The sequence below is a fragment of the Orcinus orca genome, chromosome 12 (genome assembly GCF_937001465.1).
Source record: "Orcinus orca chromosome 12, mOrcOrc1.1, whole genome shotgun sequence".
Taxonomy (NCBI): Eukaryota; Metazoa; Chordata; class Mammalia; order Artiodactyla; family Delphinidae; genus Orcinus; species Orcinus orca.
In genome coordinates this window covers 15,471,764-15,495,889 of record NC_064570.1, presented here as the reverse complement: position 1 = coordinate 15,495,889, position 24,126 = coordinate 15,471,764, and the positions used below count along the sequence as shown (strand labels likewise).

The 24,126-nt window shown below is 44.9% G+C and overlaps 1 protein-coding gene across 5 annotated transcripts in view; it reads left to right on the top strand.

Annotated features, from left to right (window-relative positions):
* The first annotated feature begins 6,206 nt into the window (after positions 1-6,206).
* The window catches only part of PPP1R14C (protein phosphatase 1 regulatory inhibitor subunit 14C), an 86,439-nt gene continuing 68,519 nt past the window's right edge, over positions 6,207-24,126 (top strand). For 3 of the 5 annotated variants that reach the window (XR_007470429.1, XM_033405030.2, XM_033405035.2), the window contains exon 1: positions 6,607-7,047. Coding sequence is in view for 4 of the 5 variants with exons in the window: in XM_033405030.2 (XP_033260921.1) it covers positions 6,742-7,047 (306 nt within the window). In the remaining variant the exon portion in view is untranslated. Of the gene's footprint in view, positions 7,048-24,126 lie in introns of all 5 variants that reach the window. The other 2 variants (XM_049695160.1, XM_049695159.1) reach the window with 2 other exon arrangements.

Sequence of the window (24,126 nt, the reverse complement as noted above, 5' to 3'; positions counted from 1 at the left end):
CCTTTAGAATCATTCCTACTTTTGCAGATGGGAAAACAACTGCTCAGCTGAAGGCAGAGTCAGGTAAGAGGAGAGTTGGAATCACAATTTGATCTCACACCTGATTCTTTAGCCGCTATCTCCTAACAGCCTCAAACCAACAAGGTGTTCAAAAGCTGAAACTAACTACTGGCGAAAAAAGGTGTGTGGGACCTTGGGAGAGCAGAGTGACAGTTATCTCCTTTGTTTACTATGGAAACTAAGTAAAAACCCAGGAGCTTCTCTGTAGAGGGGAGAAGCGTGATTTCCTTTGATTTAAAAGAACCACCACCTCCAGATTGAGCCTATACTGAGGAGAGATGAGAGAGATCTGTATTTCTGTGTATTTATATTGGAGAATCAAGAAAAAAACGGTGTACAGCCAGAAGTGGAGATTAGTTTTACTCACTCCCTATTTCAGGGCACCTACCATGTCGTAAGCACCGTTCTTGGTGCTGAGAATATAAACTCCATTAGCCACACCACGTCCACGTCTTCGGGAGTTTACAATCTAGTGGAAGGGACAGATGACTTAACAGACTCCTTCTGTCGACAATGAGACGCCTAGTGCTAGGATGGTTTTAGGAAGTGGAGAAATTGAACAATGGAGTCCCTGCCCTCATGAAATTTACATTCCGGTGGGAGAGTGAGTCTGTTAACAAATACATGTATGCTCTTCAAGTTGTCTTAAGAATGAGAAGAAGGAAGAAAGAGATCGAGGGGAGAGAGGGTGCAGAGAGAAGGCCTGCTGAGGAGGTGACACTGGAGCAGAGACTTGACCACAAAAAGGCTTGATGGGGGATGTGACAGATGGTGTTCAACGGGCAAACATGAGAGCAACATCTAGCTGAGACCAAGGAGATCTCGGAGAGTTTAGTCCAGGAGGTGAGACCCGGAGATGATCCCGGAGGGGTTGAGGGGTCAGCCTGGCACCATGGGGAGCTGGGAAGGGGGTTGTAGGCACAGGCAAAAGTAGCGGGAGGGTTCTGTGTTTGGGAACTCCACGTTCAGTGAGGTATTGGGCAGAGTGAGGTGTGTATGGGTGTTCAGGTGGGATGGGGAGTGTCTGAACAGATGCTGGAGCAGAAAGCAAGGGCCAGAGCAAGAAAAGCCTGTGTGCAATGCTAAGTTGTTTGGACTTCAGCCTGAAGGGAATGGGGAATAGGGAGGGAATTTTAAGCATAGGATATTGATCACATTTGCTTTCAGAAATCTCCCTGTGGGAGTAGTATAGAAAATGCATGGGAGGCAGGGCATGAAGACAAAGTAGGAGAGCATGGGAGAAGTCCACAGGACAGTGTGGGGACCTGAGGAGGAAGCAGGTTTGAGGTCCAGACAAACATGGGACCATTAGGGTTTGCTTATTAATTGGACACGGTGGATAAGAGACTGAGGTAGATGGTTCTCAAGTTTCTAGATTGAGCAGAGAAGTGAGTGAATGGTGCTAAACAGTCCTGGCAAAGGGAAGCTAGGAAGTGAAGCAGGTCCGGCCTGGGAAGATGGTGATTTCATTTTGAATTTGTTAATTTGAGGTGACTTCAAGGCATCCACGTGGAGGTGTCAACCTCCACGTGGATGCAGTGGGTATAGGTGTTTACCTAAGTAAGCAGTGGGTATAGGTGTTTACCTCCATTTATTGGAACTGGTCAATGGGAACGCTAACTGAATCGTGCTGGGTAATGATTGGAGCAGGTTCCCTACGGAGATATTTTCCCACTGTTCTCTTCACATCCCTGGACATAGGATGTGCCTATGGCAATAATTTCTCTGCGACACTGTTGGACCTATAGTGAGTTCTCTCTGCTATGTCTATGATCCCTTCACACAAAGCAGCAGGCACTATTCTAGGTGCTTTTCCCCTAGTAACTCATTTTCCCTCAGAACAACCTGTGAGACAAGTGCTACTGATCATTTTATAGATGGAGAAATGGAGGCACAGAGAGGTTAAGTAACTTGCCAAGGTCACACAGTGCCTAAGTGGCAGAGTCCTGATTCAATCCAGGCACTTGGGATCTGAGGCTTGTGCTGGTAACCATTGCCATATACTTGTCTTGAGGCTGGAGGCTCTACCATTCCCTGATGATCTTCGATCTTTACCATCCAGGCCCTCCACCATTTCCTGAGGGAGTGCGGAGGTCCAGCAAAGGCCCATCTTCATGTCCAGAATATTTTTCTCTAGTTCTTCTGTGGCATTGCCTGGAGGATCACACGTATGTTCTGTATCAGCCATTTGGGGTCAAAATTGTTGACCAGAACACTTAAGTTAAGAATGACAGAAAAAGAGTGCCAGGGGAATAAATAACCAGCCATGAAGAGTCCTGGCACTCGTAGGCATGGTTCTGGCCAATAGCAGCACTTTTCCAGTTCTGGGTTGCAACGCTTTAGTGGGTTTAGTAGATTGTGAACAGCATTGTTTAAAAATAATAAAACAGAACAGAATAGAATAGGACATGTCAGAGTGTATTGCATGTAATATGGGTAAGTTATGTGTGTGGATATCTATTTAGGTCATGCCAGAAATGTATTTCTTATTGTGGTTTGTAGTAAAAAAATCTTACTGTGCTGGCCATCCATGACCAGAACAATATTCACTGAACTGTTTTGCTTTCTAATGAATTGAGATGGGTGTATATTTGTGTACTTTAACTATAAACGTATTTGCATGCGTGGGCACTAAAGGTGATATACCTGTAGATCTGAAGCTCGGACCAGGAATCCGCTGGAGGTCATGATTTGAGGAGTCTGTGGCAGGTAGACGGTAGGTTGTCAAACTGGAATCTTCATCAGGAGACAAAGTCACCTGGAGTGAGCATGTGAATGAACAAAGAGGAGCTGACAGTAGAATCTTAAGGCAGAGATGTAGGAAAAGGAGTTCACTGGAATCACTGTGATGGAATACACAGAGGTGGGAGCAAAACCAGGAGGGTGTTGGCAAAAAGAGGTTCAAGATTGTCAGATGTGGCGGGAGGTCAAGGCAGATAAGAGCTGAAAAAGCACAGACCGAAGTGAGCAACATGGAGTTCGGGGGGAGACCTCGGTTGGCAGTGGTGGCAGCGGCACTGCAGAGGGCGGAGCGTGAGAGGGGAAGACAGAGACCTGGGGGAATGGACCACTCTTCCAGAACACTGGACGGTGAAAGGGGGAGGGCAGGAGGCCTTTGGCTGGACAGGGGATAACTGGCTCTTCTCGAAACAAATTTGACCTTAGTTTTACAGAAAGAGACAAACTATTCCACAGGCTAGGCTTACAAGAAGGCGCAGGGATACTTAATCTTTGTTAGAAGGGAAGAGCTGAAGCTATGGATTTTCCCCCCTGCTTTTCATCATCTCTGAACAGTCAGGTAAGAACTTCTGTTAATTGCCTAGACAAAATTTTAGAATCGTGACAGTGACTGTTATTGGCTCTGGTTGTATAGGCAAGTAGTGGCTAAGTTTATTTTGGAATTATGATTCCAAATTGTAGTACGTGATACAATCAAAGGTCCAGAATTAGGAAGGAAAAAAAAAGGGGTAGCGGCAGGGTGGGGAGAAGAGACAGTAGCCAGAGGAAAACTACACTGATATACTGTTAACAACATCGCTGCTCTCACTCCGTAAAGAGTAACGAAATAATGGACTGTACTCTGCAAAGTGAAAATACTGTGAGCAACTGATAGACTCCTCAGATGATGGAAGCTCATCTCTTGTGTTCTAGAAAACTCTCAGACCATTTAATTCACTAAAAACTATTCATTGTTTTTGATTAACTACCATTTAAAAAAACTTGTTTGCAGTAGAAATGAAGGGGTTTGCCCTGGACAAATTTACATTTTAATCTTAGAGATGAGAAATATCTTTGGTTTTGCTAAATTTAGGTATTCATCTGTGTAAACAGTTTCTGGCCCCAGAATAATTCCCCTGTTCCCAAATATTTTGTCTTCAGTATTTGAAATCTGCAAAAATGGTAATTCTATTCTCAGTCAAGATTTGAACACTGAGTTTTGATTATTCAAACACTGAGGTGTGTGTGTGTGTGTGTGTGTGTGTGTGTGTGTGTATTTGTGGCAAGAATGGGGCTGTGGAGTTCACTTCAAATGTAAATTATATCCTGGGTGGAGCTATTGGATTTATAGGAAGAGGAACTCTTGTTTACTTCAACTCATAATTCCAAGTCAAGGTGACTCATTTGGGCATCTGAAGGTCAGTGTACCCCTGGAAAGAGCCTGACTCTTCCCTGGCTATTTTTCTACAAGTTAGGATGCCTAAAACTCTAAATTTCTTCTTATATGTACTTAGTACTTGTCATTTTTGAAGTCATATAAGTGAAAGCTGAATTTTAAGCATAAAGGAAGAAGTCTTATGCAGTGAGAAAAAAACTGACACAAGAAATTCTCAGAAAGAACTTTGTGAATTTCTATAAATCCTTTGAAGTTATTATTGAATGACTGAATTCATTGTCCAAAGACTCAAAGTAAGGAGTTGGAATTTTCCACTCTTTGCCACACTCCTGGAAACCAGGCACAGTTTTCAAAATAATTGGTATGGCCAGTCCCCAACACCAGAATGAGGCCAAGATTTTATATAGTTTCTCCTTCATTAACTACAATTTTAGCTGTTTTTTGGTTTTGAATGAAATTCTCCTGGTTAGTCCTGGTTAAAGCAGGTGCTAGGTAACTTGGATAAGCGCTGGATGTCTAGAGGGGGTGATGTGGAGAACTGTCATCCGTCTCTAGGAGTGGGCTTCCCTGGTGGCACAGTGGTTAAGGATCCGCCTGCCAATGCAGGGGGACACGGGTTCGAGCCCTGGTCTGGGAAGATCCCACATGCCACGGAGCAACTAAGCCCATGCGCCACAACTACTGAGCCTAGAGCCCAGAGCCCAGAGCCCGTGCTCTGCAACAAGAGAGTCCACCGCAATGAGAAGCCTGCCCACCGCAACGAAGAGTAGCCCCTGCTCGCCACAACTAGAGAAAGTCCGTGCACAGCAGCGAAGACCCAATGCAGCCAAAAATAAGTAAATAAATAAATTTATTAAACAAAAAAAATCTCTAGGAGCCAAGCAGGGTAGTTTTGTCTCCCTTCTCCATGAAAGGTTGGGTGGGAAACCTACCACCTTAAGGACTGCTGGCCTCTTCCAGGGGGCAGGGATTTTTAGCCTTGACCCCCTCTAATTACAAGAAGAGTCCAAGACGCACACCAGCCACCTTATTTCACACAATCCCCACTAGATCTTTCCTTTCACTCTTCAAGGCCAGACCTGTCCCGATGATGCACATTAGGCATGGAACACTTGGGAAAATCCCTTCGCAGTCATGTTCTGGCTGGAAAACCCCAAGTGAAGGAATAAAGCGGACACAAATCTGGATAGAGCAGACCAGGGCACCAGCCAGAAGAGTCAGGACAAAGCTGCTGGCTACTTTTATTTTCAGTGTCTTTATAGCTGTGAGTCTAGGAGCCCACCCAGAATCCTCTCCATCATAGAAAGTGTTCAGAGGAAATTGACTTGATTCTTTATCTCTGAGAAACTTACTTGAGTAGCTGCCAGTAACCTGTACCAGGTTTTTAAAAAGTTCATAAAAGCTACTTACTTCTGTTTGAACATCTTTTGCGGTTTCTTCCAGTTGCCTGAACAGAAATGTATTGTTATGTACAACAGAAACATATTAGTGTCTCCCTATAATTTTACACACACACACATGCAGTTTTCTGTTTAGAACTTTCCTCCCCATCTCCTTGCCCTAAACCGCATAGTAAGCTCATTCATTTGTAACCCTTCTTGGCTGCCTGATGTTTTAAAAGTAGTCAGTCAGTGCTGTTACTTTGCTAGCTTCAAAGACGTTGTTTGGAAATGGTATTAAGAAAGCTGGCTATGCAGGGAATACAATACTAGAAATGTAAGACCAGTAACCAGCACTGACTCTTAGCGAAGTATTTGCTGTCAGGATATCCCCAGTCCCTTGCCCAAGAGACATCAAGCCTTCTGCCCTTTAGATACGAAGATATCTGAATGCACTGTCTTTGAGGTAACAAGACACTGTCTGGTCTGAAGAGAATTTCTCAGGCGCGGTGATTGCCTGATGGCACAAACATCGCCTCGTCCGTTTTTCTCACTCTCCGAGAGAGGAAGTGGCACGGATAGGAACGGGTGTTTGGAGCGGCGGGATGGGCCCGGGAGGGGAGGAGACACCGCCCCGCCCTCAGAGGAGGCGGCAGGGAGAGGGAAACCTCTGTGAGGACCCTGCGCCTCGGCCCCTTCCCGCGTCCCCTGCCCAGGCGGTCGCCAGCGCAGTCCCCGGCAGCGCCGGCCGAGGCGGCGGGAGAAGCGCAATCCCCGTGTCCGGCAGGGCAGCACACGGTCACCCGCGCAGAGGACCTGGCCCCAGACCCACGCCGGTCGCCCGTGCGTGTCTGCGCGCCCACACCCCCTTCGCCGCGCGCAACTCCCACGCCCCGGGCCCGCTGCCTGCCGGGCGCCGGATCCGCCTCCGGGGCTGGACCCAGAGGGTCCTCGGCTGAGTCCCTAGGGCTGCGGCCCCCGCCCTCCCTCCTCCCCGCCCTCCCCCGCCCGCGCTCCTCCCGGTCGCCGCGGCTCCTCCTCCAGAGCTCCCCGCGAGCCGGCGGCGGCGCGGAGCAGGTGCTGACGAAGCCCGCGCATGCCGCTGCCCGGCCCAAGGCGGTAGCGGCGCCGGGCGCTCCGCCCGCCCCCTCCTCCGGGCCTCACTCGGTCTCCGGCGCGCACGGGGACATGTCGGTGGCGACGGGCAGCAGTGAGGCGGCCGGTGGGGCCGCCGGCGGCGGCGGCGCGCGGGTTTTCTTCCAGAGCCCCCGGGGCGGCGCCGGCGGCAGCCCAGGCTCGAGCAGCGGTTCGGGCTCCTCCCGGGAGGACTCGGCGCCCGTGGCCACGGCGTCCGCTGCCGGGCACGTTCAGCAGCAGCAGCGGCGCCACCAGCAGGGAAAAGTGACAGTGAAATACGATCGCAAAGAGCTTCGGAAGCGGCTCGTGCTAGAGGAGTGGATCGTGGAGCAGCTGGGACAGCTTTACGGCTGCGAGGTACCTGGACGCGGGACCGGGAGGGTCGGGGGCCTCCCTGGCCCCGCTGCGCAAACACAGGAATTCTCCAGGGCTCTGGCTCCCTGGCGCGCACCGCCCTGGCTCCTGGGGACCCAGGGCTGGGAGCGAGGCGCGGCGTGTTCTCTCTCCAGAGTGCCCTCTGGTGCCGGGGCGCAGCGATGGGGAAGCCCCTCCTGGGTTCAGCTGCCGGGTGCCCGGAGAGCTGGGGGCCCCCTTGATGGCCGTGCCGAGGGCTGGGTCTTGCTCGGCGCGCTGCGTTTCTGCCAGCCCCGGGCTCCTCTCGGCTCCAGCTGCAGCTCCCCGAAGTGGGGCTCGGAGGGGATCACCCCGGCTGCGCGCAAACCCACGAGAACAGCGCTCACTGCTGGGACCCTGGCAGACCCGGTTTCTGTGGAGGGGGAGCAGGGAAAAGACTGAAAGCTGCTTAACGGAGAGGAGAGGGTCTGGGGATCTTAGAGACCACCTCGGTTTCTGAAATATACAACAAAATCATAAGCTGAAAGCTTTCCCTTTGCTAGCCAGCCCCGACGCACGTCTCCATAGTTCGGCCTTGCATTGCCAAAGCTGCACACGTTGGGCTTTGTTCAAGCAGCTTTCCTTCTTCCTGCCCAGTGTCAGTTACTCCCGTTGACGGGCGCAGAATGAGAGCCTTGGGCAACCTGGAAGGGTGCCTGGGTGGAAGGAAGGGAACCTGCGGGTGGTGTGCGGGATGCCCGGAATCGCCCAGCTCCCCCTCCGCCACGACATTTACTTCCCACAGTTCAGGGGCTAAGCTTATACGCAAATCTGACTGCCGCGTCAGGAGAAATAGTTGATGTAAGGAGAAATATTTAGAATAAGCTGTAACAAAAGTATGGCAGAAAAATGACCGAAGCCAAAATGATCGCCCATGAGAGTCTTTAATAACAGTATTTGTAAATGAAGTATTCTACTTCTCTTAAGGGAGTGGAGTTTGGAAAGGGTGGAAGAATGAAGAGGGTTAATAATTAAGGATATGGTTTCTAAGTTAAAGCTAGGTTTGTGTCTATAGGGCTGTTACCCTCTACAGCAAAAATGAAAGCCAGATGAACCCACTGGCTTTTCCTCTGGTTTAGATTTCACACATTTTATGGCCTATTGTGAATACATATTTTCCTTAACATTCTCATCGCGCAAGGAAACAGCATTCTCATTACAGACTCCTGATGAATGATTGTGATATAATGAAGCTTGACTATATGACTAATGGGCTTGTAAAAATATATTGTTTCTCCAGCCCAGCTCTTATAAAAAGCCATTTTAATTGCATAAATAAAACTGGCCAAAATAGGAAGTGTTTATGGGTTTTTTTTTAAATAGGAAGTTGGCAAAACTCTTTAAAGAAACAATATATTTGATTTAGATGGGATTACTGTGGGATGGATGGATGTGCTCAGTCTTGCCTCTGTAGAATCCAATTACTTTTCACTTATTTCATACTGGTCTTTATACTCCATTTTGGATTTGGAGAAGATTTGGGTTAGTAGAGAAACTGTTGTTGAAATTAACAATGATTTAGCAATGTTCTTTTTATGGGAGACTAAATAGATGTAGCTTGGGAAAGAGTTCCAGCCTCTCATCAGGTTGGCAAATCATATATTTTAAAGGTTCTTCTGAATAATTGGAAAAAAATGAAAGATTGAATACTCACTGTATTAAACATGTAGGTTAGGTACCTATTTTAAAGCGTAAATATGACCTTGAATCTTTTCCTTGTACTTCTCCCATTTCAGACCTAAACGTATAGCAAACAGCTAGAGAGTTGAGAGGTTTTGTGGTGAAATGACACAAGATGCTATAGGCTGCCCGCATGTCATTAAAATGGGGCAAATATTCCTCTTCAAGTTGTTCTGTCATTTTAGGTTGAAGAAATATAAGTCATTGAAAGGGCTGTTGGCAATTTGTAAATACTATATTGATGCTACACCTTCATTGAATAATAAAAAGCCCGTGGACTAATAAGTAGCCACGTAAGGGATTGTCTTCTGCCATCTATTTTTCCACTGTTAGGGCTCTATTTTTAGCTTCATTTCTCTGGTCTGGTAGCCTTTCCTTGCTGATAGCTTCAAGTATTTCAGCCTCTGGTTTGTGAATCGAGAAGGACCTACCTGGCTTGTAGCTCTGAATCTCATGAATATGAAGGTTAGGAAATGTCCTTTTTTACACTTAAAATTGTTAATGTCTCCAAATGTTTAGCCCGTGAAATTGACACAGAAAGCCAGCTTGCCAGACTTCGAACCAGCCAGAGGCCTGAGCTATCTGCCAGGTTGGGGGTCTTCCAGATGAAAGTGTATTTAATTTCAGAAAAACTTGCATCAGGCAGGTCAGCAGTTAGATGACTTGTCCTTTTCAGAATAGAAAATAGTGGTCTTTTAGAGTGGCATAAAGTATGATGTTTAAAATTAGAAAGGAGTGGGAGAGAAGAAATACACAGAATAACTTCCTGGCTATGGTTTTATCTAGAAGTTTTCAGTGGCCAATCGGTTTTATACAGAGAATAATAAAAAGACAGAATTTATGGAGTACTTATATTACACACTGCGTATTGTTCCAGGCACTAATTCAGTTAGTCATTACAACAACCCATATGAAGAGAGTGCTGTTATCATCTCTGTTTTACAGATGAGGAAACTGAGACACAGAGGGATTAAGAGGCTTTCCCAAGTTCACATAGCTGGTGAATGTCACTGGGTGAGGTGGGGTAAGAACCCAGCAGTGTGGCTCTGGTCCATGTTCTAAGCAGCGAGCCTGCTTATAACTCTGCAGGGTCCTGTGCAAGAGAACAGATGGGGGCCCTCATAGCATGTGTCAAAACGTTTCAAAGTTATGAATCAAGCTAATGAGCATTTATATATATTCTGTCATCCTACCTTGGCAAAGATATCTTCATAATGGCCTGGAAAGCTAGCCTGGAACTTGGAATTCTCAGATTCCCCACAGCTCATAGCTGGTTGGGAGAATCTTCCCCTGGGCCAGGACCTGCTTCCCTCGGTTCTTCACCTGTGATACCTTCAATGAGGTAAAGGACATCGTGTCCACTTGCATGTCCACTCTGTCCACACCCTTTGTCCCCCCTCTAACTGTGCCTCTGGCTCCAACCAGTGGCAAAGTCCCCCTTTGGGAGGCCAGACCTGGAAGGAGCCTGTTCATGCCCTGGAAGTGTCCTGGTATTTGATCAGGGAATTCTGGGGACAGAGTGTAGGCTAAAACCAGATGGAGGGATACCTGCTCTGGATGGGTAAGTCCACCTGGTCCCAGGAACTCTGCAGGAAGATGAGTGGGGCCCAGGGCTGTGGCCCTCCTACACAGTCTAAGGGTGGTATTGTTAAACACCACATCGTACATAAGTAGAAACTAACACAACATTGTAAAGCAACTATACACCAATAAAAAGTAATAACCCCCGCCCCCCACATCATACAGCCTTTTGGTTACATAAATAAATGTCTTTATAGATTCTAAAATGATTATTTACGTTTATAGTTATTTTCCATTTCATCTTCTTGTACAGTTAGTTGCATTTTCACCTAGGAATTTGCTTATAACAGAACTGCTAGGTTAAATCTACATCCACATGTAAGAATTTCTGTTTTAAGACATTTTCGTATCTCTTCCAAACCCTGATAGTTTTTAAGAGCATTTGATATCTGGCATAGTGTTTACTTTGACGAGTATTGCAAGAGGACTTAACTGGATAAGTCATGTCAATTTTTCCCATCTTGCCCAGCATCAAGATAACATCTGTACTTCCAGTTTTGCGGTTTGATTTGCTTTGGAAATAAGAGCCTGTTGTTAACCTCGGATTACTGAAACGCCCGCAGCAGCCTAGCCATGAACAGACTTGTACACTGAGAGTATCTCCTGGGTTATCCTGAATGTCCATTTAGGGGGGCTTTCCTTTTGCTGCAGCTGTCTACATTTTAAAAAGTGGTTTCTGGCACATTACACTTTTTCATCTTCCCTTACTCCCTACCATCCTCATTCTGTAAGTCAGTGGTTCTCAAATTTTTTTGATTGTGGCCCTAGAAAGAAACACTCTTGCTGCCTGATAGATACACTGACACATGGATGGATGAAAACAGAGATTCACGAAGCGCCACTTAATGTTACCATGTACGTGAAAGAAAAATTACAACGTTAATATAAAATATGACTTTATTAATGTTGAAATACAATATTCTGTTCTATTTAATTTACCACAATTGCTGGTTGTGACCCTCTAAATTGATTTCATAACACATTTTGGGGTTGTAACCTGCCATTAAAAAAATACTGCTCCTGAAGGGGAAAAGCTTAAACATATATAAGATAATTAGCTAAAATTTATTGAGTGCTTTCTGTGTATCAGGTGTGGTTCATGGAATCCTAGTAACAACCTCTGATATTCCCATTTCATGGATGTGGAAACTGAGGCACAGAGAAGTCAAGAAGTTGCCCCAGGCCCCTCAGCTGGGACACAGCAGAGCAGGGCTGTGTCCAGAAAGTCAGCTGTACCTTAATCACTGCTTCCTGAGGTGGGGCAGTGCCTGGCACCTTCTTGAACCCCTGTAGGTTTTCTACTCCCCTGATGCAGCGGTTGTAACTTCTGAGTTGACTGATGTTGCATGTTGGGGGACTCCAGTGTCCGTGGATTTGTTCTCGGATCAGGCCTCCTGTTTTTAGTTCAGGTCGTTGCTTTGTTCTAGATTCCTCCTCTGCAACACCAAATTAGCCTGCTTTGCTGCCTTGTTAGTCCCTCAGCTGGAAGGTAGAAAGTGCTGTCTAGAAGATGGTTTGTGGATTATGTGGTGAATCCCCATTTGTGTAGGTATTTGAGAATGAATAGACTTTTAAACCAAACTGCTTAAAAAAAAAAAACTCCATAAACTCAATCTGTAAAATATTAAGGAATAAATTAAACATGTTAAAAGTCCATGAATAAAAGAATTCTAAATTGCCAAAGGATGAAATGAAAACTGTACTTAACAGGTTTCCCTTTGGAACAATGGTTAGGGAAATTTGGTGTGGAGACAGTGATTAAAAGAGTAAATGTTTCCAAGCGAGGTGGACCTGAAAGGTACATTGGCCCCAGCATTTAGTAGTGCTTAGAGATCGGGCAATCTCCTTAACCTCTCTGAGCCCCACTTTCCCCCTGCGTTTAAGGGAATAGTCCTGGCCCCTTTGTGGTGGTGTTAGGAGGACCAAATGGGTCAGACGGTGGAGCTGGACCTTAGTCGGTGTTGTAGTTTGAATCATAACCAGCCACTAACTGTTGGTCGTTCTCTGTGATGTGGAGAGCAGGAGGGGGGAAGAAAAAAGAAGTATTCATACCTATTTGGTGGTAGAATTTGGAGACGGATGTGAGGTCAGAGGCGTTGGTGTATTTTTGAACTTGAACATGGGCAAATATTCGCTCTGTCATTCCCTTTTTTCCTAGAGCCTTCCTCATTCTGGAAGTTCCTGTGGATTTTCATATATGTGGAGAGAAGTTAGGCATCAACAATTTGAAGGCAGGATTGGTCTTAATTTTCTTTGTCTGTGTTCCTTGTAGGACACAGTTCTTCGGCCCTTAAGCATTTATTTGAGTGAATGAAAAAGGGTCAACCTTCCGAAAACCTTTTAAAAGTCATTGATCTTTTACTACCGGCTTATTTGGTGGTGCTCCTTTATCATACTCATGGCTACGGAAAAAAACTGATGCAGGGTTCGGTTACAATCATCTATATCAAGCTCTTGCATCATTACTGTTTTATTTCAGCATTTTTGGGTATACACCTACCTCCATTGACCTATTTGCTCAAAACAGGAATTTAAAGACAGTAGTCGCAGCTAATTGATTTTTAAGCTGAGACTGAGAGAATTCTTTTGAAAATTGAATCTTCCTCATGTCTCCTGTCCACTCTTTTCCTTTGCTTCTACTGTTCCCCTTGCCACACTAGCCTACCTGCCCTTCTCATCTCTGACACCTGTTTGTTTCCAGTATCTTCCGTTTTTCTCTCACCTTTGAAACAACCTGGCTTCATAGGGTAGCCTTGCTCAGCTCATAGTCTCCTCAAAGACATCATCTCTTTCTAGATGGAGGGAACAACTGAGTCTGTTTCATTTTCCATGTGGTGTGTGCACCATGTGCATAACTGCATTTTGTAGTTTACTCTCTTGTCTCCCATTTCCTGCACTTGTCTATTTCAAACCTTCACCTGTCTTTTAAAAAACCATTATTATTATTATTTTTTATTTTGTTTTTGGCTGTGTTGGGTCTTTGTTGCTGCACACGGGCTTTCTCTAGTTGCGGCGAGCAGGGGCTACTCTTCGTTGCGGTGTGTGGGCTTCTCATTGTGTTGGCTTCTCTTGTCGCGGAGCCCGAGCTCTAGGCACGTGGGCTTCAGTAGTTGTAGCTTGTGGGCTCAGTAGTTGTGGCTCTCGGGCTCTAGAGTGCAGGCTCAGTAGTTGTGGCACACAGGCTTAGTTGCTCCACAGCATGTGGGATCTTCCCAGACCAGGGCTTGAACCCGTGTCCCCTGCGTTGGCAGGTGGATTCTTAACCACTGCGCCACCAGGGAAGTCCCCACCTGTCTTTTCAAGGCATCCTTTCTGTTACCTGCCCTGCCCCGTGCAGCCTCCCGCTGCTCTAGCCAACCATCCACCCTCCCGGGCACTTCCTTCTCTTAATTACCTTCCTACCTGGGCTGCTTTTCAACCTCCTCCTTTCACCCCAGCACATACACAAGTTGCAGTGTTTCTTTCCCTTACCAACAACCTCCTACCACAAAAATGCTTCCCTTTCTCAATCCTGTACTCCCTCTGGTTGCTGCCCTATCTTCTCCTTCCCTTACTATTTTTCTAGATCTTTCTCCCCCCATGACACCCACTGTTTATCCACTGCAATCTGATGTTGGCTCCTCCCATGGCTTCCCTGAGGATCTTCTTGCTTTGCAGTCCAGTGGTTTGTTTGGGTCTTTTTTACTTGACCTTCTGAGGCATTAGGTGCCCTTCACCATTTCCTAGGGAAACCTTGGAGCAGTCCTCTCCTGGCTCTCATCCTAATCTCTAGCTACCCTTCCAGCCTCCTTTCCGGCTTTTCGTCCTCTGCCCGCCTCTTCAGTGCTGTCACACTGCCTCTGTCTCTGGGCCTCTGCTCTATTCTTTCTATTTTTTTCCCCACTCCTGCATCCTCTTTCTGGTTGATACGAATACTCCTGTGGCTTCAGTTGCTGGCCGTGTGCTGACAACTCTTCAATCTGTATATTTCACCCTGATCTGTTTTCTGAGTACCAGACATACTCAGATGTCCCGGTGGGAACCTCAACTGCAGCTGCTCTGAAACTGAGTTTCTCATTTTCCTCTGCAACCTGCCCCTCTTCCTCAGTTCCCTGGGTGAATGGTAGGCACGCTGTCCACAGGTGTCCCAGCCAAGAGTATACTGGCATCCTCCTCTGACCTCTCCCTGCGGGTCACATCCAGCAGTCAGGAGGTTTTGTGAACGCCTCCGTAGAGCTCTGGAATCTGATTCTTTGGCTTCTCACTGCCACCGCTTTAGTCCAGCACCATATAATTTCTCACCTGTATTATAGAAGAGACACTTTGGTCTCATGTCCCTCAAATTACTGCTCCTACTAGCACTGGTACTACTACCAGCCCTCTACTATTGCTGCTGTTATCGCTACTTCTGCTACTCGAGTAGCTCTCGGTCGAGGGCCAGGTGATTTATACATTTTATCTCCTCCAGTCGATCCTGACAGTAACTTTATGAGGTGGGTGGTATTATCTTAATTTCTTCTCGTTATAGAGGAAGAAACTGAGGTCAGAGAAGTGGTTCCTTGTGCTTGTCCAAGGTCACGCTGACTCCCAAAGTCACATAGCCTCGATGCTACCATGGCTTCCAGCAGCTGCATTTATTAAGTTCTTACTGCACAACCCGTCCTTCCTGAGCCCTCATTCATTCCCTACAGTAACTCTGCAAGGGAGGTAGAGAGACTGAGGTACAGAGAGCTTGAGTGACAGGTCAGGGGACACGTGATTCTCAAGTGGCAGAGGCTGGAGTGAAGCCCTGTCTTTGGTTCCTGGGCTGGGGTCTTCTCCTCTGGTCCTTCATCTCCAGCTCTCCCTCACCACGGGAGCTTCAGAGCCCCCTCCACACGGCCGGCTGGAGTGTTTCTAAAATCCTGACCGGATCTAGTCCCTCCCCACAGCCGTCAGGATATGGCCTGCGACAAGGCTCAGGGCTCCGCTGCTGCCCCCTCGCTGGTCTCATCTCCTTCCCCCACCCCACCCTTGCTTCTTCAGTTATCAACCGAGGTCCTAGTGCAGGTCAGGCAAGAACCCCTTCCCGTTTGTCTCCCTCTGCCAGAATCACCTCTCCCTCCTCCTCACCTGCCTACGTCTTACCTGCTCTCCTCCAGCAAACCTCTGTCACAGGTGTCGTCACCGGCTGATAGCCCTTTGCTGGCCTGTGCTCACCCCTGTCTCGGCACCTTTCTATAATTCTGTCTCCTGCAGCTTCTGAGGGCAAAATCTTGTGGTCCCTGCAGCCCTAGTGGCCTCTTGCATCCTGGCTGCACTCAGGGGTCCAGGACCTGGCTGTCAAGTGAGTGACGCAGAAACTGGTCCCCTCGACCAGACGGCAGCATCTTCTGGTGCCGTGCATTTCAGAAATACATACCCCAAGTTAAGGGCATTAATCTAATTTGGCTCTACCTGTATTAAAAATCTGTTCTTCATGGGACTTCCTTGGCGGTCCAGTGGTTAAGACCCCGAGCTTCCACTGCAGGGAGTGTGGGTTTGATCCCTGGTTGGGGAACTAAGATCCCACATGCTGCACGCAGTGCAGCCAAAAAAAAAAAAATCTGCTCTTCTATCGTTGACCTTAAGTTTCAGTTCTTTTTCATGCTTAGGAATTATATACATTTTTTTTTTTTTTTTTTTTTTGGTACATGGGCCTCTCACTGTTGTGGTCTCTCCCGCTGCGGAGCACAGGCTCCGGACGCACAGGCTCAGCGGCCATGGCTCCGCGGCATGTGGGATCCTCCCAGACCGGGGCACAAACCCATGTCCCCTGCATCGGCAGGCGGACTCTCAACCACTGCGCCACCAGGGAAGCCCCTACATGTGGTTTTTTTGAAACTGTGAGCTAAAAGGACATTATGATGGAATAAGGCACAGATGCCTGGGTGATGAAAGTCTTCAAAGGAAGTAATCACACGTTACTGCCATTGTTCTCTGTAATTTTAACTTTTCAGTATGTACAAGAATATTATTTTGTTTGTAATCGTTCATTTCTTTGGAAGTGGAGATGCCTGCTGTGCTGGGAAGGGGTGAGGGCTTTTCCATTAGAAGATAAGATTCAGAGCAACAGGCTCACACAAGTCTTGATAGAACAAGGAATGAAAGCCAGGATTCCTGCCTCTGCTTAAAAGTCCGGGCCAATAAATTCTCACCAGATTTTTCTTAGTCACCACTGGCATTTTGGAAATCTGTTCCACTGTGTAAAAGCTTAGAAAAAAGAAGAGACCAGAGTGTGAATTAGTCTGTAAAGCGTCACTTTATGGTTGAAGAAAAAGTGATCACAGAAGGGCTTTTCCTTTTTGAAAGAATCCTTAGGTCAAGCTGTGGAAAGACCTGTGGAGGGAAGGAATATTCATTCATTCCAACAGATATTTACATAGATGGGGAAAGAGGAGGAAGATGCCTTCATCCATTTAAACTGTATAAGAGAAAAAGAGAAAGTAAAGGAAACCTTCCTGTTGTAGGGGAAGAACGGAGGTGTCCATATGATTGGAAGCCCTTTGAGGGCGGCAACTATTTCCTGTTCATGGTTGTGTTAGTGTTTTCAATACACTTATTTACCACATAGTGGTTGTGTATTTCTTCCTTTACTCAAAGCCTGTTTTCGGGAAAGGTTATCTTAAATTCATTGACATTATAATGTAAATGACTAAAAACACTTTATCGTTCATGTTAATAGGAAGTAAGGTCTTAAGTAAGAGAAAGTCGTCACTTAATAGCTGAACTTCGGGAGTGAATACACAGGGCAGGCTGTATCATTTGTGGGCTGTGGGACCATGTTGGCATCTATGAGATCTATGAAACGTGTTCCCAATATGATGTGGTGGGAAGGGTCCTGGCCTCAGTTCTAGCAGGGCTGCCGCTTACCAGCCAGATGACCTTGGCAAGTCATTTTCACATAGGCTTTTGTTTTCAGGTTTTCTTTCCTCATCTGAAAAAAACAAAAAAGAGGGAAGTCTAGGGCTTTCAAGCTCTGATCTTTATAGAGATTCTATAATAAAGCTGACCGTGCATTGGAGAAAATGAGATTTATTAAAGAGACAGTGATATTTAAAGCAGTAATAGAGGGTCTTTTCTCTCAAGGCAAACCTGAGACAGACTAGTTCACCAAAGGATCATCCGATTTACATAGTCATTTCAGTAGCTAAAGTGAGTGTCTCCAACCTTCCCTTGCATGATGTCTTATGTGATGCCACTTGGATGGGAAGGATCCAGCTGAGAAGCCTTTTTAAAAAAAACCCTCTTTTCCCCTCCAGCACTTCCTCCCCACTGTTGATTTCCAAGTTAAATTTGAAATCTAACAGTGCAGATACTCAGAGCTACCCTATCTGCCTATTGTTTTTTTTTTTTTTTTTTTTTGCATTTAATTGGGTTAACCTTTAAGAAGAGCTGGCATACTTGACTTAAAGCTTTTAGGCATATAAGTTATAATATTGCCTGTTGGAGGCCTTTCCTGTTATTATTTGTCCATTATCTTGGCAGTGTATAATTAACTAATGGTGGTGTTTATTTTAACTTGAGGAAGATTTGTGTTGAGATATAAAACGATCATCTGAGAGAGCAAAGTGCAGCAGCTTTAGGAAATAAATTTTTAAAAAGGCAAAGAGTACAAATTAGCCTAAATAAGAGTCTGAATAAATCTGTACTAAACAAATTAATTTTCACTGGGGAATTTATTCCTGGAATGTCACTTTATAGTTAGTTTTAGAACATGGTGGGATAGAAAAAAGAAAGTAAGATTTTTCATAGGCAGTTCCGGTAGGAAGTGAAAAGCAGAATTGATTGATCTTTATGATATTTGTTTATTTTGTTTCATGATAGAATCCATAAAGCACCACCAGATAATCCCATTCATCCACACAAAAGCTCTGTGATGTAAGTAGTTATCCTATTTTTAAAATGTGAAAATTGAGACTCAGAGGGGCTTAGTAACATGCCCACGTTGAAATTGCCAGTAAGAAGAAAAGGAAGACTCAGAGTTGGAAACAGCTCTTGGAAACCACGAGCATCAGTTTCACCTTCACCCCCTGATCATTTCCATGTATTCTAGCATTTTTGACCGATACACTGGGCAAGCCTTTTCTGCTTAATTTATTTGACATATTTTCAAATATACTGCATCTTAGTTGAACAATTTACAGTATTCTGTTATTTTTTAGATGAACCATTTACAGGATTCAGTTGTTTCTTTAGAAAAATTCAAATCTATTAGTTCTCAAGTATACATCACAGTTGAGTGTGCTACTTATTTCTGATTGCCAGGTTTGCATAAGCAGTTAGTATTGGAGTCCTTATGTTCTCTATTTATCCACTTAGATGGAATTTTGAGGTAAAAAGTTGGAAACTCACTTTAAATAAGCCATTTTATCCTACATGTTTGAAAGTACAAAATATTACCTTTGACATGGCTGAAGTAAAGAAATAATGCTTCTTCTAAATAAAATGTGAAAAACCCTTAACATCCTTTGCTTCTCTGCCTAAGGATGTTTTTGTCCTGAGCTGCTATGGTCCACCATCTATTAATATCTTTTATGTTTTCTATGTCAGTAGTACAGCTGACAGAGCTCCTTCATTCGTTTCTGCAAATGTTAATGGAATCAAATCTGTTTCAAGCCAAGCAGGTAAGATGTTGAGTTTTCAGATTGGTAAAGATAGCTTTTCTGCTTAGTTCTTATGAGCTAATACTCCACATAACAATTCTAACTAGTCAACTGGTTTTTCTCCTGTTTGTGATGGGGTGTGGAAGCTCTCTAACAAGTCGGAAGAAAGTGAGTCATTGATTTGGTGCTAAAACATGATTATGCTTGCTATAATGAAAACACTCTACAAATATTATAACTAAAAAAAAATAACATGTACTATCTCTGGTAGACAAGGGCCTTTTGTTAAGCTAAAATATTCCATTTCATCATCAAACCCCAGATGGTTCAGTATTTAGTAAGCTTATGCCAGAAGCAGTTTATATGGATGGATGTTTAGATAGTGAAAGTGTGTGTGTGTGTGTGTGTGTGTGTGTGTGTGTGTGTGAGTGTGTATCTAGGTAAACAGACAGACCATCACCCAAACTAGCCTGAGTCTTTAAAAGCATTTGGTTGCCAGTCACGTCTCAAACTTCTGCAATATTCCCATGTTAAATTTCAGAGAGGGACAGTGAGCTGCATTTAATACGTGGAAGATCCTTGGGTTGAGTTAACTCATTATTCTGAAGAAGAAGAAAATGAGGAACGAGTTTATTTATCCTTGACACCTTACTGTAAATTGCCTTGCATAAAGCCATTTAAAACAATCAAGGAGGGCAAAGAATGAGATACAGAGAACATATAAAACAGTAAAGTGAAATCCAAATTCTCAAGCCAGTCGTTATGACTAAGAGGCTGACCCCCTCGGCTGCCTCCGCGGGTGCAAGGCCGACCTCTGAGCAGTCCTGAAGGGCGTGAGTGTGGACCTGGCCTTCCTCCCAAGGAATTCAGGCTATCTTTTCCATTTCACTAATCAAAACAAACTGAAGTTTTTAGAGACGGCTTCTTACTGGTGATAGGAAATAGGTTGTCTCATCTCAAGATCCCTACTGGTTGGGATCACGGTTCTTTTTCCATCCTTTATGCCGGGATGGGTAGGAGTGGGCGTGGTCTTCCAGAAGGAGGAGGCAGGCTCCCCCGACCCGCCTTTATTTGCAGACTGTGTGTGAGCCGTCATTCTTGGCTTCCTTTAATTTCCCCCTTTAAATAATAGAGCCCTCTCGGGGATGTTTTGAGGGTTAATAAGGTTAAAAAATCATCCCAGGAAAAGTCAAGGATACTTATGAAAGTACTACTAGCAACATCTGTGATCTTTTTTTCCATAGTTAATTCTGCCTTGTTAATACATATATTCAAATGAAAGGTACGTCCTTTGGTCAAAAAGAGAGAAGAGGCTTTTGGAGTTTTGTGGGTTTTTTTGCGGTACGTGGGCCTCTCACTGTTGTGGCCTCTCCCGTTGCGGAGCACAGGCTCCGGACGCGCAGGCTCAGCGGCCATGGCTCACGGGCCCAGCCGCTCCGCGGCATGTGGGATCTTCCCGGACCGGGGCACGAACCCGCGTCCCCTGCATCGGCAGGCGGACTCTCAACCACTGTGCCACCAGGGAAGCCCTGGAGTTTTTTTGTTTTGAATAATTTTTGGTGGAGTTTACACCTTGATTGAAAATTTTGGTCACACACCAGGTTTTGTGGATATAGAGTAATCTAGTCAGTGTCCCAATGAAAAGTCTTCTTGTTGGGTTGCTTCAAGAAAATTACCTTTTTAATTCAAGAGAATTATCACATTTGAGTTAAGTGATAATGGTTAACTTGCATTCTGGATACAAATCGTTTTCATAGGATGTCTTTGTGCTTAGAAAAAAGACTGCAAAGATATAATAAAAAGTGCTTTTTGGTATCATTATGGGTACTTTTAATTTTATTTATGCTTTGTACAATGAATGTGTATTCCTTTCATAAGAGAAATCTAAGTTATTTAGAAAAAGAGGTGGGGGTGGGTATCCTGCTCTGCTGTCATCGTAAGAAAAGGCTTCCTTTCTCTTCCATGATCAATCTCTCTCCTGTCACAGGGCTTGATAATGTTCAGAGCAACTTTTGGGGTGTTTTGCCTTCTCAGGCAGTTTTTTTTTTTTTTTTTTTTTTGGCGGTACGCGGGCCTCTCACTGTAGTGGCCTCTCCCGTTGCAGAGCACAGGCTCTGGACGTGCAGGCTCAGCGGCCATGGCTTACGGGCCCAGTCGCTCCGCGGCATGTGGGATCTTCCCGGACCGGGGCACGAACCTGCGTCCCCTGCATCGGCAGGCGGACTCCCAACCACTGCGCCACCAGGGAAGCCCAGTTTTTTTTTTTTAATTGCAAACAATTAAGGGGAAAATGAGGCAACAAGTGTGTTCGTATTAAATGCTTTTCATTTTCAGAATAACTAGTGATAAGGCTTTTGGAAAGTAGGGTGTCTATCTTTCTGGGCGGAAAGACCATCTGTGGAGAGGATGGTGCTACCAACCACAGGACAGAAGGAAGTTTAGAAGGAAGATGGGATCACCCTTTACCTTCTCTGAGGAGCCCATCCCCATCCTCCTACGCAAAAGGGGCTTTCTTCTTCATCTTCAGCCTTTCCTTCAAGAGTCATAGAGCTGTACACTTAAGATCTGTGCATTTAATGGTATGTAAATAATGCCTCAATCAAGTGCTAGACACACAGACACAAGACTCTCTCGCCGTTTCCTCCTCTCTTTGCCCAGGTCTAACAGGGAGCTTGTCTGTACCTTTTGCCTGCATTTTATCACCTTCTGCTCCCCGCAGCCCACTGCTATGTCGCTGTCTCTCCACCCAGAGGGCTTATGCCCTTCAGGTTGCTGAGACCCTCGCGTCCATCTCAGTTCTCGTCTTTTGTGTTTTTTTGTTTCTTTTTAAATAAATTTATTTATCTCAGACCATAGTTGGAATCCTGGGCATTTTCTCTCTTTTTTTTTTGAATGTTTGAATTTTATTTTATTTATTTTTTTATACACCAGGTTCTTTTTAGTTATCCATTTTATACATATTAGTGTATATATGTCAATCCCAGTCTCCCAATTCATCCCACCACCCCCCTCAGCAGTGTTTGCCCTGCTTTCTGAAGCCACTCTATCCATTATCCATCCATCAGCCATCTTGCCCTCCGTCCATCCTCCCATCAGCCATTGTGCCATCGTCTGTCCCTGTCTCCAATACCCATCCATCAGTCCTTGCAACCACTTTCTGTTGGGCCCACTTACTTTTCTTTTAACAAATAAACTTTATTTTTTTAGATGGCTTTAGATTTACAGAAAAACTACAAAGACTGTACTCCATGTACTCTGTGACCAGTTTTACCTATTTACCTTAAATTACTATGGTAAATTTGTTACAATTAATGAACCAATAGAGATACATGATTTTAACGAAAATCCACACTTTATTTAGCTTCCTTGGTTTTTATCCAGGGTCTTTTTTCTGTTCCAGGGTTCTGTCCAAGATACCACGTTACATTTAGTTGTCATGTCTCCTTAGACTCCTCTTGGCTATGACAGTTTTTTAGGCTCTCCTGTTTTTCATAACCTTGACAGTTGTGTGAAGTACTGTTAGGTATTTTGTAGAAATGCTCTGCAGATGGGTTTTGTCTGATGTTTTTCTCATAATTAAACTGGGATTATGGGTTTTTGGGAGGAAGGCCACAGAGGTGAAGGGCAGTTCTCATCACATCCTGTCAAGGGGCATCCTATCAACAGGACTTATCACTGTTGATGCTGGCCTTGACCACCTGGCTGGCGCTCCTTCACAGTAAAGTAACTCCCTCTCCCGCTTTCTATACTGTATTCTTTGGAAGGAAATCACTACGTGCAGTCCCTACCTAAGGAATGGGGAGTTATGCTCCAACTCCTTATATTTCTATATGATTTATATGGAATTCTTCTGCATGGGACATTTCTCTCCTCTCCCCCATTTGTTTATTTAGTCAATAATTTATTTAAATCAATATGGACTTGGGGATATTTATTATGTACTTTGGGTTAAAATTCAATGCTGCTGTATTTATTTGTTGCTCAAATTGTTTCAACTTTGGGAGCTATTTCAGGTGGCTCCTTTGTATGTTTGACGTACTCCCATCATTGTGTGTGTGTGTGTGTGTGTGTGTGTGTGTGTGTGTGTTTGATACTTTCTGGCACTACAAGGTGTTCCAGGTTCATCTTGTATATTTTTTGCACCAGGCATAGAATCAGCCGTTTCTCCAAGGAGATCGGGTTCCTTTTATTGGAGAATGGTATCAGAAACCAAGACATGGATGATAGGTGTGCTTGTTGCTACTGGGGTGTCATTGTTTCTAGGGCCTGTCATCTGTCAGAGTAAGGAAATATATGTGTGTATACTAACCTGTGTATATACATATATCTGTAAATATTTCTATACGTAGCCATCAGTATCTATATTAAGTGAAACATGAGTTCAAGATGATGTCTCCAGCTCGAATCCATTACCACGTGAATTATTCTAGCCTCTTTCTCTTGCCCATCTGTAAATTCTCACTCCATCAGCAAGAAACCTGAAGTTCCCACCACCTGCCATCCATTCACTTAATTGTTCGATTGTGGCATACAGGTACAGCAGCATCGGAGTTAACCCATACCCCTGTGGGAAACAACTTTATCAACTAGAGTGCTTACGCGCAATTCACTTGCATTTAGTCTTACAGACTCTATTCATTTTCTGTTACTTAGATCAGCACCTTTTCCCCATACCTCCTTCAGTGAGGTTGTTTCATACATTTGTAATATAGTCAGATTGTTTTATCACATTCTGCATTCCATTTTGGGATCCCCCAATCTCTTAAATGATTTTTTAAAAATTTGCGTACGTATTCTTTGTGCTGTAAAGTTCATGTGCCTTGACAAACACATGATGTCACGTATCCACCCTTACAGTATCATATAGAATAGTTTCATCACGCTAAAAAAAACCTCCTGTGCTTTACTCATCCAACCTTCCCTACTTCCCCCTGAGCCCCTGACAACCACTGATCTTTTTACCATTGCCGTAGTTTTGCCTTTTCTAGAATGTCATACAATTGGAACCATGTAATATGTAGCCTTTTTAGACTGTCTTCTTTCACTTAGCAACATGCGTTTAAGATTCATCTATGTCTTTTCATGACTTGACAGCCCATTTCTTTTTATAGCTGAATAATATTCCATTGTTTATTGGCAGGTACCACAATTTGTCCATTCAGCTATTGAAGGACATCTT